General features: G+C 36.7%; 1 protein-coding gene across 2 annotated transcripts in view; it reads left to right on the top strand.

Annotated features, from left to right (window-relative positions):
- LARS2 (leucyl-tRNA synthetase 2, mitochondrial) overlaps positions 1 to 13779 on the top strand; it is an 87831-nt gene that overhangs the window by 30747 nt on the left and 43305 nt on the right. For both annotated transcript variants that reach the window (XM_052794657.1, XM_052794649.1), the window contains 3 exons: positions 30 to 173; positions 11688 to 11795; positions 13324 to 13483. In XM_052794657.1, the coding sequence (XP_052650617.1) occupies positions 30 to 173; positions 11688 to 11795; positions 13324 to 13483 (412 nt within the window). The remainder of the gene's footprint in view (positions 1 to 29; positions 174 to 11687; positions 11796 to 13323; positions 13484 to 13779) is intronic.

Here is a 13779-nt window from a genome sequence, read left to right on the forward strand (position 1 = left end):
ATATTTTTTCTTCTTGCAACTTTTTTTAGGCCTTGGTTAATTGGGATCCAGTGGATCAGACTGTTCTAGCTAATGAACAGGTGGATGACAATGGTTGCTCATGGCGTTCAGGAGCAAAAGTGGAACAGAAATACCTCAAACAGTGGTTTATCAAAACTACTGCTTATGCAAAGGTATGAGAATACAGTTTTTGGAAATATGGTAGCACTTAACAGGGGCAACTTTTCCTCCAGAAATATTCATCAAGCTGAATGTGGTCTTTTATATATGCGTAATATATAATTATATAGTAATATATGTGATCTATCCCTGTGTATGTGTGTATATAAAAATTATTATCCCTGAAGTCTTTCAGTTCACGTCTTTAAGAATTCTAAGTAATTGGTGTGGGATTAAGTTTTGAAGAAATCAAAAAGCATAAATTAGGAGTGAATGAATGAATTCTGCATTCACACGTTGTCATCCTGTGTTTAGCATCAAGTGCTTTTCTGCATATTTTGAGTGTACAGCTGTGCAATCTTTTGAGCCAGAAACTTGTTTGCCTAGTCAACCTATTGGACTTATGGGCATGGTATAAGCAGTGGCGTAGAGCCTGTCACCTAATGTTCATTTCTACTTGTGTCTGAACCATAGTTCTTTATGATTAACTGCTCTTAATTGAAGATTCCATCTGGACCTTCTGTTTTACTTTACTTCATATTCCACTCTATTTGATTATCCATAATTTTAAAAATATTTTCAAGTTCTTTAAACATCCTGTTTTGTTATGAGCTCAGATTTTGATTGTGATTGGACAGCATAGTTTCCACACCTAGGAATTCTTCAACAAAATTTTGGCATTATGCTCTCTGAGGTGAAAAGTGTCGACTACCTGTTTTGTCTGAGTGAAGTTTTTATTCCATCCAAGTGTTCTGTGTATTGAGACTTCAAGTACAGATTGCGAAAGTTATTCCCAAGAAAATATTAAAAATTAATCTTTGACCCCTTTCCTGACCCTCAGATTCAAGAGATCAAATTTCTACCATCATCCAGGGAGAAGAAATCCAGGTCTCACTCTAGGTGCATTCATGATGATAAAGAGAAAAACTTTAGATATCCTGCCTGATGCTTTGATTTCTCATACACAGAGAGGGTGCTTGATGCACATTTTCTGATTTTGCTGCCTGTTCTGGCAGTAAGGAGGGAACATTTGCTGTAGCTGAAGGAAAAATGGAGCATGTCTGCACAATCACAAAATGATCACAATGTTCTGAGCTTTTTCTTGGTGCTCTTGTTGCCAGATTTCATGATCACCTTTGTGATATTTCAGGGTCTGCCCCAGCTCACTGTTTCCCTCAGTTTGAGGCTGGAGCTTCACTAGAGTTTCTACCTTTACTGATACATCTTTTGTCTATTGTCTTTATAAAGGTTGTAGGAAATAATGACTGGTATTTCTGGGCTGTATCCCTGCTTGCACCAAATCACTGTTCACTTATCTCCCTCTAAGAGGGGTGAATCAGCCTTAAATTTTTACTCCTGAAGACCAAAAGACAAGACTGAGGAGCTTTTCAGTAACCTTGAAAACACCCTTGGCTTATGGGATTATTACCTCTTGCTCAATATCCGCCTTCCTCTAGGGAGGGGGATTTATCTTTTGTCTTTAGTCTCTGATCTAAGAAATGTCGTTACAGGAGAGGCATCAGCTCTTGGGATGATCACATCTCCCACATGTCATTCTCCAGTAAGTAGGCTCAGCTGATGACAAGAAGGAACTCGTGCCTCCACAACAGCCCCTCATTTTCCCCCCCATAGATGTCACCTCAGGAGACTACCATATCCCCTACCTACGTAGGGTCAAAAGTACAAACAACCCCTTGTTCTTGAACATCTCAGTGGCATCATAAATGAGAGCTGCTTCTACTTTTCATTTGGGGATGAACATTTAAATCAACCTGTACAAAACCTTTAAGCATTACTACAGAGGACAGCTGAGTACTCTACAGATCTCTGTAAAGGTTTCCCAAAATTTTGTTCTGCACATGATTGATATTCTGTAGGGTCTATGCTAGCTGATACAACCAGGTTGATGAATGATGCCATATTGCTCCCAGCTCAAGTGCTTTGGCAAGCATTGTCTTCATGTGCTTCCACTTCTTCTACAGTGACAGATGCTACCAAGTATCAGCAGGTGGTTTGGATTTTCCTTTTTACTCACCTTCCACTGACTCCCATTTCTGTTGCTGTGGTTCTGGCACATTTTAAGCTGTCTCACTCTGCTTCTTTTGGCAAAGGCTTTGAACATTTGGTTATAGAGAGGGAGAAAAAATTACTTTTTTCCCCCAAACCTTCAAATAAGAATAGCAGATTACCAGGCTCTGCTGTTCTAAGTCCAATATCTAATATTAGATGGATTTCATGCTTTGGAAGATTAAGATAAATACATTCCCTTTTTTGGTACTTATGTTTTTTCTTTCAAGTTACGAGAGGCTAGATGATGTAGCATGTTGTGCCTTACTTTCTAAAGAAGACTGTTTTGGCCATACAGCTCTGAATAGCCCATGAACTGCAAGCTGCAACTGAAGATTGTCCATGGAAGGGAGACCGTCTCTGAGCTAGCACTGGCCAAGTACTTCAGTCTCTTAGAGACTCTGTGCCCACACTGGCATAACCAAGAAGTTTCACAATAGCATTTTGACAGAAGCCAAATTACAGATCTTAAATGCTACAACTTTGGCTCCTCTTTCTGAATATCTTGACTAATTATCCTCAAAACTCAACTTTGCACACATTTCTTCATTTCTTACCGTAGTCATCCCAGTACTTTTCAAGGAGTGATAAGAGACATGAGCCCTTCCTTCTAAATCTGTTTCTTTTGTATACTTTTTCTTTGGATTCAGGCTGTTGACAGTTGATCTGAATCTATATCATCCTAAATAGCATAGTGTTGAACACCATGGTTACAGCAATCACTCTTCCTAGCCTATTCCTCAAGCCTTCTTCCCCACCTCTTTTCAAAAGCCCTTCCCAGGAGACTGGACTTTATTGAAAGACGTTCATTTACTTTTATCATTTACAGAGCCTTTCATCTTGGAGTGGGGCATCCAGATTTTACAGAGCTAGTCCTAATTGATGTGGAGGATGGAGACATCTCTTTAAGAAGCTAAAGATCTTTAATCACTAATATGATTTTAGGATGATAACATTAGTGGTGATAATACCTTCACTTCAGCAGGGGGGATTATTTCATGTCTCTTGATCTTGAAGACACTCATGTCCATAAAGAGATTTTCCTGGCTTACATCATGGACTGGAACCACTACTAGTACAACTTCCTTTTCTTGAAAGTCTTTGCTGTTCAGAGACTTCAGATATTTGTGCTTCTAATGATGAATGAGTACAACAATTAGGTTCTTTATGGATCTCACTTCTCTTTTTCTTCAGTTTTTTGGGGCTTGCCATGAACATGTGTATAGTACCTTCTCTGCAGTTATTTTCAGGCACTTGAAGGCTCAGGATGCTGAAGTAGTAGAAAGCATTTTTATCCAAGCTGGGCTTAGATGGTGAAGGTTACTTATGGCACTCCATATGCCAGACTCCTGTAAATGGGAAATCTGAGAGGACATTAAAAAGATAATCTTTAGTGGGGATTTCAAATCCATGGTCAACATTTTTGCATTAAAAAAACCCTAATAGAAATAGAAGTTTGCCCTTCCAGAACTTGTCTGGCCCTGAGGTCTTTATTCCCCATTTCTGAGTCAATTGCTTGTTGAACGTCTTTTGTCCAGTTCTGCTTCTTTTGAAGGTATCCAGAAGGTTAAGGCAAGATGGTGCCAGATTAGCGTGGTCAAAATCATTCTGATCCAAAGATCTACGTTTTCTGTCAGTATAGAGTAGCTTTTAGGTCTTTGAGCTATACTGCCAGAATTTGTATCAGAACACACCTAGCCCCATATTTCCTGTATCTCACAACTTGGACAAGTTCATGGGCACAGAGCAGATTTATTCCTTCCTTGTGTGTGATGTTCTTACATCTGACATGTGTGAGGTTTGGGAAAAGGTAGAGAGCGAAGTGGATGAAGCTTTCAGTGAGTTGTATGGCTAGATTTCTGTTATCCACTGAAGTTTCACTACTTTTTATTTTGAAATTAAAAAAATAGGAGGCACGAAGAGATTATCTGATAGTAATTTAATCCTTGCACCTTTTGGGGAAGATTTTTATTTTTTTCCCACTTTGGCTACTTTTAGACTTAGAGGGTTAGTATTCTTTAAGTGTGTTCTACTTCTCCCACTCATCTTTCTCCAGTGAGGCCTTAATCTGGTTTTGGTATTTCATGGGGAAAGCCATTTGATTCTGGTCACCTTTTGCTTGCATCTTCAATGGTGACTTATTTCTTCTGAAAAGTTTACAGAAATTCAAGACCAAATGTCAGGAAGCTCCACTTTCCTTACCCTTTTTCTGCAAGAAGGCTCTCTGCAAACCTGTTCCCTATTCCTTCCAGAATTTATTCCTGAGTTTTCTTTTAAGTTGACACAGTGGAAAATCATGTTGAAAAAAAGCTTTATTTCTGGTAGGTAACTCTTTTCCTCTGTGGCTTAGAGGAAAATGTAAGTCTTTGTTTCATAACCATGTTCCATAGACAAGGTTCCATTTAAAACACATTTAATGAATCTGCTATCCCTTAATTCTTCATGCAAATTACCAGCTAGCAATAATGGCTGAATATATATGCATACAACTTATTTTCTACTTGGAGCATCCACAAATTATTTTGTTGTAACTATTCAACCTATTTATACTGAATATTGATGATCTTTCTAGTCATCTGTGTTCTGCTATTTCACCCATGTCTCATTTTACGTTTTTTCCTGTATCTCACAATCTTAATAAAAAGAAATATTAGTAAGGGTAATCTTCATCTGCAATGCTTAAATTACTAGGCGAATAGCAACAAGAAGTTACGTGATCAGTAATAGGCTGTGAAGTCATCTCCTGTGTTACAGGAGTCAGTGTTTCATTCTTACACACCCTATTCTTTAGATCTCTATTGTGTCCAGAGGAATCATCTTATGTGGATTTGCTTTGATTTCTTTATTGTTACTGCAGCAGCTCATAGTCCGTCCTTGAAATAAAAAATACAAACTAACGAAGCAGTGTTGGCCCACATGGCAATTTACCATTGGCAGTGAATTTTTTTCAAAGGGCAAAAATATTGACCATGCTTTAAACGCTTAGCAGAAAGCATTCTGGTTATGTAAAGTAATAAAGTAATCATGACCCATTTTTCTAAACTGTGTAGTACATCTGAAATGGTCTAGCAGCTTTTATGGATTTTTAAAGAACATTTTAATTGTCATTTTTCTTTTGACGGATTTCTTTGGTAAAAGTATAACGCCTTAACTGATGGCATTATTATTCAAATTGTTGTCTGTGCATTTAAGATGTTTAAGCTAAAACATTTAGTTGCTATGGTTACCCAGCTGAATCTGTAGGCAGATTCATTGGAAAACTCTATCTGTAAATGTTAGTATTTTCTGTGTGTACCTGTAAATTGCTATTACGGTTTTTTATGCACAGTCAACTGAGTCCTCAAATCTGAATCTATAAGGTTAGTCTTTGCATAGTCCCTGTTCTTCCTAAATTAATTTTATACAATATGTTTTCATATTTTGCTTTTCAAAAATCACCCAAATAACTGGAAAATAATCTTTTTTTGAACAAAATAAAATAAAAGCAACTTTGAAACTTCAAGTTTTGCCTTAAATCATCTCCCTTTTTTGCACAGCAATAAGATAGTGTATGTATGTTTAATTTAAATACTGGGGAAAGTGACAGGACATACAAAATTCTGCCACTCTAATTTACAGTTGCCATACAGATAAGAAGTGCTCTTTTTTTTTTTTTTTTTTTTTTTTTTTTTTTAAAAACAGACATTTGGAGGCAAATCCTTTTCATGTTCCGTGGAGTGCAGGAACTTAGATGTTTCGCTTGGTGCTGACTCTGTGAAGGAGAAGCAACAAATGGTTTACCAGTTCTTCTCCAGCTTTTCTCTGCATTTGCACTGCATCTGACAGCCCCTTTGGTCTGAATACATTTGGAACTATTTCACGTGATCATGTTTTGCTTGTTTTTTTTATTTTCTATTTCTGAGATATATTAAACAGAATGGTAATGAAATGTAATGAAACCGAAGTACTGCATTTTAGGATGTTAAGAGTCTTGACAGTACTTTGGATTTCATAGCATGAGGTAATGCCTCGTCACTGAGGAGAACAGAAATGCTGGCTCTTCAGTTTTTCATGCTTTGTGTGATTTTTTTTCACTTCCCACACCTGGGGTCTAGCTCATACTTGTCTTCTCCTAACAGGATGGGCCTGATAAACTGATAAATTCAAGTTCCTGTTGGTATAAGGTTAATCAAAACAGTGAATGCTCAGGACTACTAAAAATGATAACAAATGTTTTAAAGAGCTTTTACATTTATGGAATCAATCCCAAAGGTACGCTTCATTATATTGGAAAGGGAATATCTTCTCTTTGGCAGTTGCTATGATGAGAACAGCTCTGGAGAAGAACGCTTGCTTTACGTTTTGCTTTTGAGGAATCATTTCTTTGCCTCAGTTCTATGTAATCAAACCAGTGGTGTTTGTTGACCGTAAATTATAGGGTAAAGAAAGGGGAAAACTGCTGACAGTTCAGACATTTATGAGAAGGAATTTGAAGTATACACAGTATCTGTGTTACTGCTCCTTTTTAATGTATTTTTTCAGTATACTTCATACATGGGAAATAAGTCAAGAGTGACCTACAATAGCACGGGCAGAAACCACTGAACGTAAAAAAACCAAAACAAAACAAGAAGAGATTAAATACCAGCAGAAGCTGTACTGCATAATCACAATTGGAACTGTGCAATAGAGTGCAAAATAAAACAGTGGGCAACCTAACTTTAATTTCCTGTACTTTAGTTAATATATTGAGTTATATGAAATGATTTCATGTAATTTTTAGTTTATATTTGGTTACTCTTGTGGGAGCTTGATCAAATAAAGTCAAGAATTTCATTTTAATCCAAACAGATCTTGAATATTTTTTTGACTCTTCCTCAGAAGCAAAGTGGTTTATTTAATTTAGTAGAAGACAGTTTTATTTTGCTAATGAATTGAATGCTTTTGAAATGAAACCTTTTGCTGACCTTTTTATTTTAGTCTTGTTGTTATGTTGCAAATTTGTCAAACTTCATTGAAGTGTCTTCACTGAAAAAATAGTAAACATTTGGCTTTATAGCTTATATTAAGATCTTTCACTTTATTTCATTTACTCTCATGAAGGAGTTGAAATACTCTCACTAAGTATGAAATTAGTGGCAGGCATTGATCATACTAAAAATTTTAATTCCCAAAGTCAGAGACTGAATTTTTTAGGTGTTCAGCAGAATCTTCCCTCTTTGAACTACAAGCAGGGGGATTTTTGGAGTCAAGATACTCATGGGAACTTATAAAGCACTTCTGTGATTTTATGGACCTTTTTTGTCTGAAGATTGCTAAACGGAAGTTCTGTTTTCTCTACGAATCTTCAACAGACTAAACAGCTGGATATGTGAGATCAGTTTTCCACTTTCAAATGCTTTACTTCTAGTTTCAGTCTTGGTCATCATTGTCTGTGATGAATGTTCAGCAAACTCATATTGATTTTGTGACACTCTGATCATCTGAGTTGGTTGACTTTCATCTTCTAGCTGTGCCAGAATTCTCTAGGTGTTCTGAAAGAGTAAAGTAGTCCTGTGAAACATTAGTTTATCCTGAATCTTCAACTTCTCCAGCACTTAAGTCAAAATTTCCTAAAGGTGTAAGAGCCTTGAAGTCATTCTCATCCCTGAACGTAGCTTTGATTTCTTTAGCTTTTTCCTGAGTCTGTCTATCTTTAGATCTGGAAGACTGCCAAAATGTATTTATGCTTTACCTTGACCTGTGTTTAATTAAGATGGGAGTAATTTCTCCTGTAATTAGACGTTTGCATTTGAAGTTTTCTTGTCTCTTCCTGAGCTGTGAAAAATAAAAGTAGAAAGACTCTGCTACCTCATGTTTCCAAGTTTCTCACTATTAAGTCATCATCAGAAATTTGAAAATGGAGTTTATTTGATAAGCTTATCATTCTCTGCTTACTGGATTGTAATGCTGCTGCTGTTCTTTGTCCCTTGCAGAATTCAACACAGTTTTACTTTTGTTTACTTGCCTATGTGCTGGGAATCTTCTTGTTGATTGCCTTTTCTGTGTTACCTAGTTAACAAACTTGTGGCGCAGATGACTAGGAGTTATGTACATGCCTTTAAAAATCACAATTTTTGTTTAAGGAATCATATCAGTAATTGCAAAATAATAATTGGAGCAGAATTCATGGGACTACTTTAATGATTCAAAAGATGTTTTACCAAACATAGCAGTGATTTTAAAAATAAACATGGAAGCACAATTCATGGAGTTAATACTTAACTTTTCAAACACTAGCTTATAATATTCAGGAATTTCTATGTTAGTGTTGGTCAGCTTCAATTCAAGAGTTTTGTATAGCCAAACAGGCTATATGTAACTTTTTAAAATTAATAATAGTTTTAACATACATTTATAGATTTGTGTTTTTGCAGGGTGTGGTGCAAGTGGATTTGAAAATGAAAAGTTTTTTTAAAAGACTTTCCCTTAGGCAATTTTTAAAAACCTCCTAATTTGCCCAGATGAATTTTGAATGTACAAGCGCACTCGTGTGTAAGAATTAATGTTTTTCTACTTTCCTGTTAGTGAGTTCCCTAGGTTAATTTACCATCCAGAAACACTTATTAACATGCTAGCAGTATACATACTGTGTATTTTTTGCCTCTGTAACACTATGTAAAATGTTTGTGTGTTACACATTGTTCGGTTTCTACTTCACCTGCTATTCGTAGCCTTGACAAGAAACCAAAGTAGTGTTGAGTACAAAGAACAGAGAATCCGAATTCCATATTGAAAATTTTTTTAAGGTTGTTTTGGTTGGGGTTTTTTAATCACACTATGCGACTGTTTGTGTGCATATTAAGCTGTGAAGGGTTTGTGTTTGCAAACTCTGCTAGGCTGTGTCATCGTGCAGAATAAGATTTGTTATCTTCGTTCAGGTGAAGCTAAGTTGGCTCTTAATGTATTTAGCTACATGAAGCAACTGCATTATCAATAGAAGAATTGGACTAAGTCAGATTGGCTCCTAATAAGGCCAAGTAACTGGAGTTAAAATCATTATCACACTAGTATTAAGGATCTTGATGTATTAATCCTGCAGTGAAAAAACATCTAGAAAGTTTTGCTGGCAAGCAATTGCAGACTGTACAGTTTCAGTAGAGCACATGCACACTTAGCTGCTTCTGTCAGCAAAATGTAGTGTAGATTAGGATGGATATCCAAGCAGGAGAGTTTATAAAAATATGCTAATGTGTCCAGCCAGTTCTGTGTGTATTGGCACAATTTCATTCTTTCTAAAAGGCATAAAATTCTTACAAAGAATATATCCAACTGTTGTCTATATAGCTCTCTATATCTCTGTATATCTCCAGTTATTCATTATTCTTTGATAGGTTTATATGTACATGGATTATTCATGGCTGATAAAGCTCAGTAGTCTCTGGAACACTAAAATTAATGAGAATAATGAGAATTTGGAATTCTCTGTGACATAGTATGCTTGCAATTGTGAGCTAGAACTGATTAAAGTCACAGTATGATTAAAACCCTTCCAAAATCTTACCATTGTTTTATTTTTAAATAATCAGAAAATGAATTCGATTCTTAAGGATGTAGAAAGCAATAATCCCAAGTGGTAGTATGATATTATGATTTATGAAGGACATGCCCTTTGTTGTATTTTGAATGATAGATATACAACAGAGCAGTAACTAGAAAGTAATTCTTATAATGTCTTTTATGCATCTCACTTTGAAAATATTTATGAATGTTGTTAAAACACAACAGTTGAAAAAGAATGAGCTGTATATTCACTAATTATCTAACTACCCACTGTTTAATTTGAGCAGCATGTAGTAGCTACTGTCCATCCTTGCAATTAATTAGATAATAAAGAGCTTGCACACTGATGTTGGGAGTCACAGCTAAGGAAAAATTATTCAACGTTTTGCCTTATTCTTAGATTTTAACTGTAATTGTTCAGCATATCCACCATCGGTCCGAGTGACTCATGCCTCTGGCTGTACTTCTGCCAAAGTAAAGATTGTGGGCAGTCATGGAGTATTCACAACAAAAATGTGAAGTGTTATGAAGTGAAAAATGAGATGAGCTTTGAGTTATCCATCCCTTTGTATGTCGTCTTTACTTTTTTATAGATTTCATTTATTAAAAACATACTGTTCAAATTGTTTAGGCAAATATTAGTTGAGTTGGAATAGTCTGTTATGCTTCCATGCCACACATCAGAAACCACATAAATATATGGATATATCTCTTGCTGACTATAAATATACATCGAAGTTACAGGTTGGCTAATGGACATTATGGCTAATGAAGGAGCCAACACTTAATTTCTTCTCTGCTGCATAATATAGAATCAGAGAATTGTTTAGGTTGGAAAAGACCTTTAAGATCATCGAGTCCAACCGTTAACGTAGCACTGCGAAGTCCACCACTAAACCATGTCCCTAAGCACCACATCTACACATCATTTAAATACCCTTGGGGATAGTGACTCAACCACTTCCCTGGGCAGCCTGTTCCAATGCTTGACAACCCTTTCGGTGAAGAAATTTTTCCTATTATCCAATCTAAACCTCCCCTGGTGTAACTTGAGGCCGTTTCCTCTTGTCCTATCAGTTGTTACTTGGGAGAAGAGACCAGCACCCACCTCGCTACAACCCCCCTTCAGGTAGTTGTAGAGAGCGGTAAGGTCTCCCGTCAGCTTCCTTTTCTCCAAACTAAACAGCCCCAGTTCCCTCAGCCACTGCTCATAAGACTTGTTCTCTAGACCCTTCACCAGCTTCATTGCTGGTTGCTTACAATAATTATATTATTATTATATTATTATATATTTTTTTTAATTTTATATGAACCCTTATTATGATTTGGGTTGGGTCTTTTTTACAGGATGATATCACCTAAAGATCCCACTCAATTTTACAGCCTGTTGTGCTTGGTGAAATATCAATATGAAATATGAAAAATAGATTGGCAGCTGAAAACTATTTTGCCATTTTAAGTCAGAGCTTGAAAATTTTAGGATGTGTAAATGTCTTTTGTCTGACTGCCATCTCCAGGCTATTGTCTAGAGCAAAGAATCCAATGTAGGCTTCATACCTGCAAGCACACCTCTTACGTATCTGTAGTCTTGTTCAGCTCATTAGGTCACTTAAACTTCCCACAAGTTACAGTCATTGGGAATATTTTCTGTGTTTGTTTTCATCTAAGGGTTTTGTTCTGTGTTGAAGGTTTAGTCCATTCAAAAGGAAGGCTGCTTCTAATAACAACAGGGTCTTTGTTGGAGACAGCATGCCTCTGGCTTGTGCTGTGTTAATTCTGTTCTCAAAGAGATGAATTTGAGGCAGCAGCAGTACAAAAACACCTCTTCCTATGTTTTTACCAGCACTGTGTCATTTTGCTGTTGTTATAATTAAACCCATAGTCTTAATTTGTATGCTTACAAAAGCTGAATGTCTTAATTCTTTCTTTTATTGTATCAGGCTATGTTTGATGCTTTGTCCGATCTCCCTGAGTGGTATGGTATAAAAGAAATGCAAGCAAATTGGATAGGTGACTGCGTTGGATGCTATCTTGACTTCTTGCTAAAGGTAAGTCAGAAATTTCAATACTGCTATCTTGGTTGGGCTAACCGCAACCCCTGAAATGTGTGATGTGTGAAATGGGAATGGGTTTTCAGATCTAAAAATCTTGAAACCTACTAAAAGAGGTTATTACATGTTCATGCCCATGCCAGCACAGATTCCCCAAGAATACCACTTGTGGATTGAAGAGATACTCCCTGCTATCCTCCTTAGGAAAGGGTTTGTGTGTTCAAGCACAACATCAGATGCAAACTGGCTGTGTGTATTTATGCCAAAATACATGCCAGCTAATAAGCATTCCTGAAAGCCAGGACATTTAGGGGAGCAGTGCCAACAGCAGTATCAAGAGGTACTGCACACGTCAGCTGGGATCTAGCTGGGCTTTTGCTCCTCCTTGCACAGCATCTTCTCTGTCAGACCCAGGCTGACCTCAGGCGAGTCCCTTTACTTAGATTTGTCCATTATTTCATGTACTACATCCAATAATTAGAATAATGAAAACCACACAGTTAGGTAGTGATGGACCTACAGAGAAGTCTAGGTAGAAAGAAAGGAGAGGAAGGAAAAAGAAACCTTAAGACAGTTATAATCATCTACAGAAGGACTTCAGATTTTCCCATTTTTCTCAAGAGGTGCAAAAGGCTTCTTGAATACAGTAGTGACAGAAGAGATTTTCAGAGACCTGATGGAATTTCAACCTTTGTGCTTCAAAGCTTTATTGTACTTATTTACTCTGGTATAAGATTTTTAAAGTGACTTCTTATTTTAAAATACTGAATTTTTGGGAACTTCAGATTGAGACAGCTTAAACTTTCTTAATACTTCTGAACTGGACACTGCTAGAAGGTGCATTTTTGTATTTAAGTTGTTTTTATCAATTGTTTCTGAAAATGTGCATCAATACCTGTTGTAGAAAAATCTCCTTCTTAGACTCCCATACACTCCACAGTTAATTGATATAAAGCCTGTTGATAGTGCCAGGTGGTAGTTCGTAAGCAGTCTTCTAAGTTTATTACTTGTATTTTATGTCCAGTTGTTTTAATGTTGTCCCACCTTTTATTATTTTATTCCTGTACATAAGTTGCAGCATTGAATTCATCAGAGAAGTGTGGTGGAAAGCCTGGTAGCTGAAAAATGTTAAATTTCTTTTAGATTTCAGAGGTTACATCTCATTTCTGTTTCTTGGAAACAGGGCATGTGTATTAAAAGTGAATAGAAGGATTCCAAGTTACTTAACGAAGGATTAAATCCCTCTCAGTAGCACAATGTAATATACCATAGGATTTTAGAAAAAAAATTTTATAGGTACATCTGGAAAAACTGAGGCAAGACTGTAAAGCAACTTTCTCAAGGTCTTAAAAGTAAATTTTGTCAAGGTTTGATTCTGGAAACTCCCTACAGTGGGAATGCATCTGGCTTTGATATTCAGAACTGTGTATTTCTACAGGGTGATGTAGATTTGTTAGTTGCATAAAAAGGAAGGGGAATGTAAAACCACTGCACTTCCAGTAGGAATTTTCCTGCTCTTTTTCAGGTTAATGGTGAAATAACAGGAGAGAAGCTAGCAGCTTACACCTATACACCTGAAGCCATCTATGGAGCTTCCCATTTATATATCTTACCGACTAACAGACTGCTGCATGGGAATAGCAGTCTCAAGGAAGTCTTTCAGAGGGAGTTTGTCCCAGGGAAAGGTGATATTTTTCTCATACTGCATTTTGTTATAGAAGACTAACAATTTTAGAGAATGATTTTCAGAGAATGTGTGTCAAGCTGAGCAGGAGCTGTTCCTGTTGAGACGGAACAGGTCTTCTGATTCTTAGTGTATGTCAAACAGTATCACATCAGCCTGTCCTGGCTTCAGATGTGGTACAAGCAGCTACGTTAGAATTCCTCCTTTTACCATGGCTGTAACACTTCATAGTATATAAAAGCAATGGAACAGATTCTTGTTTCCTCATGTACCAGAAGTGAGCAGTCCAACTCTGAC

Source organism: Harpia harpyja, chromosome 1, assembly GCF_026419915.1.
Source record: "Harpia harpyja isolate bHarHar1 chromosome 1, bHarHar1 primary haplotype, whole genome shotgun sequence".
Lineage (NCBI taxonomy): Eukaryota > Metazoa > Chordata > Aves > Accipitriformes > Accipitridae > Harpia > Harpia harpyja.